The sequence below is a fragment of the Olea europaea genome, unplaced genomic scaffold, assembly GCF_002742605.1.
Source record: "Olea europaea var. sylvestris unplaced genomic scaffold, O_europaea_v1 scaffold1098, whole genome shotgun sequence".
Lineage (NCBI taxonomy): Eukaryota > Viridiplantae > Streptophyta > Magnoliopsida > Lamiales > Oleaceae > Olea > Olea europaea.
Genome location: NW_019228344.1, coordinates 6367 through 9017, shown reverse-complemented (window position 1 = coordinate 9017; position 2651 = coordinate 6367). Strand labels below are relative to the sequence as shown.

Sequence of the window (2651 nt, the reverse complement as noted above, 5' to 3'; positions counted from 1 at the left end):
ATCGAGTCATGCGTCTGGTTTGAAACATTTCCGGATCATAGTAGTCTGCGATGTCTGGCTCGCTCGTTGGAGAGGGGTCTCGCCTGCGTGTAGGAGCCTGCTTTGGTGATAAGTACTGTTCGGATGGTGGTGCACTGAATGTTGGGCGAAAAGCGGGTGCATCTGATCTCATTGTACTAGTCGTAGGTGTGTCTAATCTCATGGTGTTCTGTGCTACGACATCTGAATCGTGGGAGATTGACCTGCTTGCTGTAGGGACATCGTCCTCTGCATTTTGCATGCAGTTTCCAAGGCCCATGCCATCCATGTCTCTCTGTATATGTTCTTTCACCTTATTGTGTGTAGGAGCTGTGATAGAAGGACTAGGTGAAGGTGTCTGCGTAGGAGTCTTACTCCCAGAAGGTCCCTCTCCAAAGAGCTTAAAAACCAAGTGCTCAATAGCAAATCTCATGGTAGATCCAACTTTCATTCCATGGTCCATCTTAAAGTGATCAATCAACATATGCTTGACACCATGTCGCTCTGAGCTGATCTCAGCCAACAACCCCTGTGCAAGAGTGGTTTGAGGAACTGTCCCGGTACCTGATCCCTGCGCTCGCTGAGTACTATCTGTGTGTGTCTTTAATGGTGGAGAACTCATGTCGGCTCAGGGAGTACATCAGTAGTAGCTGTGGGAATAGGAGCTATGGAAGTAATAATAGGAGAAGTGGGTACCTCGATAGGAGCATTTGGAGTAGGCTCAGCAACTGAATGAATATACGGAGGTACCTCTGGATCAACTGTGATACGAGTAGAGTAGGAACTGCCGATGCAGATTCTGACTCAGTCACAACTGCGGTAGTAGTAGTGGGAAGCACAGAAGGCACTGCTGAAACTGGAACCCATTGCTTCTTTGGCTCCACAAACGTCACCTTGACCTTATCCTTATCAGTCCTAGTAATAGGGGGCCGAATAGGGGGTGCACAACAACTGCAGGAGGAGGAGGAGGAGGAACCGTAGTACACTGATCATAAGAATGACCCAAGTGTTTACAAGAGAAGCAAAAAATTGGCCGCTTCTCATAGATAACTGTCTGCCAGAAGCCACGGTTACCAGCACGCTCAATCCAAACCCTGTCGGGCAACTTATGCCCCAAGTTCACCTCAATGCACACCCTTGCCTCACTAGGCCGTCTCAAGTCGGTGGTGGCCTCATCAATTCTCAAGGGCATTCCTATTGCCCCAGATAAGGCGAAAAGGAACCCCTTCGCACGTAAATGTACTGGAAGCAGAGGGAACGATACCCATACGGGAACTATCGGAGTCTCTTGCTCAGGTGTAAAGTCACATGTCCACTTAAGGACTCTCATCGGACAACCATCAATATACCATGAAGGTTTAAGAAAAAGCCTGCTGTAATCCTCCTCATGTGTAAGGTGTATAAGAATGTGTGTTGTGTCAATCAGTCCCACCTCGAAACAACCATGGAACCCAAACTTAGAAAAATTCTCACGTACCTTCTTCATGGTTGGCTTGCGATGTGGAAATTTCCCCACAAGTGTATACTTGTAAGGATCAGCGAGTGTAGCCTCCTCGGACTCAGTCAAAACTATTGCCGGCTCACCTATATGTATAAAGGGTTCTTTAGCAGCAAACCCAGCAGTGGAAGAGTCATCTATACCCTGTATAACCGATGCAAATGACTTTCGTGAATTCCGTTCAGCTTGAGACAGGCCCGGACGGCCAGAAACTGCAGTAGCATAGGTCTTTCGGCCCTGATTGAGCACTGTCTGGGCCTCATGTGGAAAAACCGATGATGGAATTGGGTCCGTAATAAAATTCTCCACATTCTGGTGAAGTGTCACCGGCGCGTGACCACCACGCGCCGGTCGTTGACCGGCCGCGATTTTTCAACGGTGTCAGAAATTTATGATTTTTCACAAGGAGATGCGTAATTTCATGCTGATCATCACGGTATGTTCCGCTTTCCGAAACGAGTTCAGGATTGGCCGAAATCTACGATTTTCCGAGCGACTGGCCGGAAATTGCGATCGCCGGTGAGGGCGCGTCCGGAGTCGGAATTGGATGATTTTTTAGTCGAAGGTTTGCCTTTGCATGGGTAATCTTATGGTGAGGTGCGTGTCCCTGTTTGAGCTCTGTGGAAGGGTTAATTGAAAAATCAGTTTTTGGTCCCTCGGGATCCGATCTATCAATTTCGGGCGATTCGGATGAAATCTCTACCACCCCCAGGGTTTTCGGCTCTTCTGGAATCATTGGTGATGGTCCCAGACCCTGATTCAATGTGTAGGGGGGTGTTTCGACGACCTTGGGATTCATGCCATGATTTTTCAAACTCAGATCTATTGAGTTGGGGGATGAATCTGATATTGGTGTTATAGGAGATGTTTGGGTGGTTGTTGGTGATGATTTTACACCACTTAGAGTGCTGCAATCCGGTGGTTTTGGTGGTGGATCAAGTTTGTTGGAGTTTTGGAGGTTTTCTCCCATTCTAGAGAGAAGGGAGAGCGTTTTGGAGGTAGAGAGAGAAAAAGGTGGGCATTTTTGGTTTGGGGTTTGGGGTTTGGGGTTTAGGGTTTAGGGTTTAGGGTTAAGGGTTAAGGGTTAAGAGTTTAAGGGTTTAAGGGTTTAGGGTTTAGGGTTTTTTTTTTTTTT

At 47.6% G+C, this 2651-nt stretch overlaps 1 protein-coding gene across 1 annotated transcript in view; it reads left to right on the top strand.

Moving 5' to 3' along the window:
• Positions 1-491, top strand: part of LOC111373262 — a 13005-nt gene extending 12514 nt beyond the window's left edge. Inside the window, exon 2 of the mRNA XM_022995769.1 lies at positions 18-491. Within this exon, the coding sequence (XP_022851537.1) occupies positions 51-491 (441 nt within the window). The 5' untranslated portion in view covers positions 18-50. The remainder of the gene's footprint in view (positions 1-17) is intronic.
• The last annotated feature ends 2160 nt before the right edge of the window (positions 492-2651 follow it).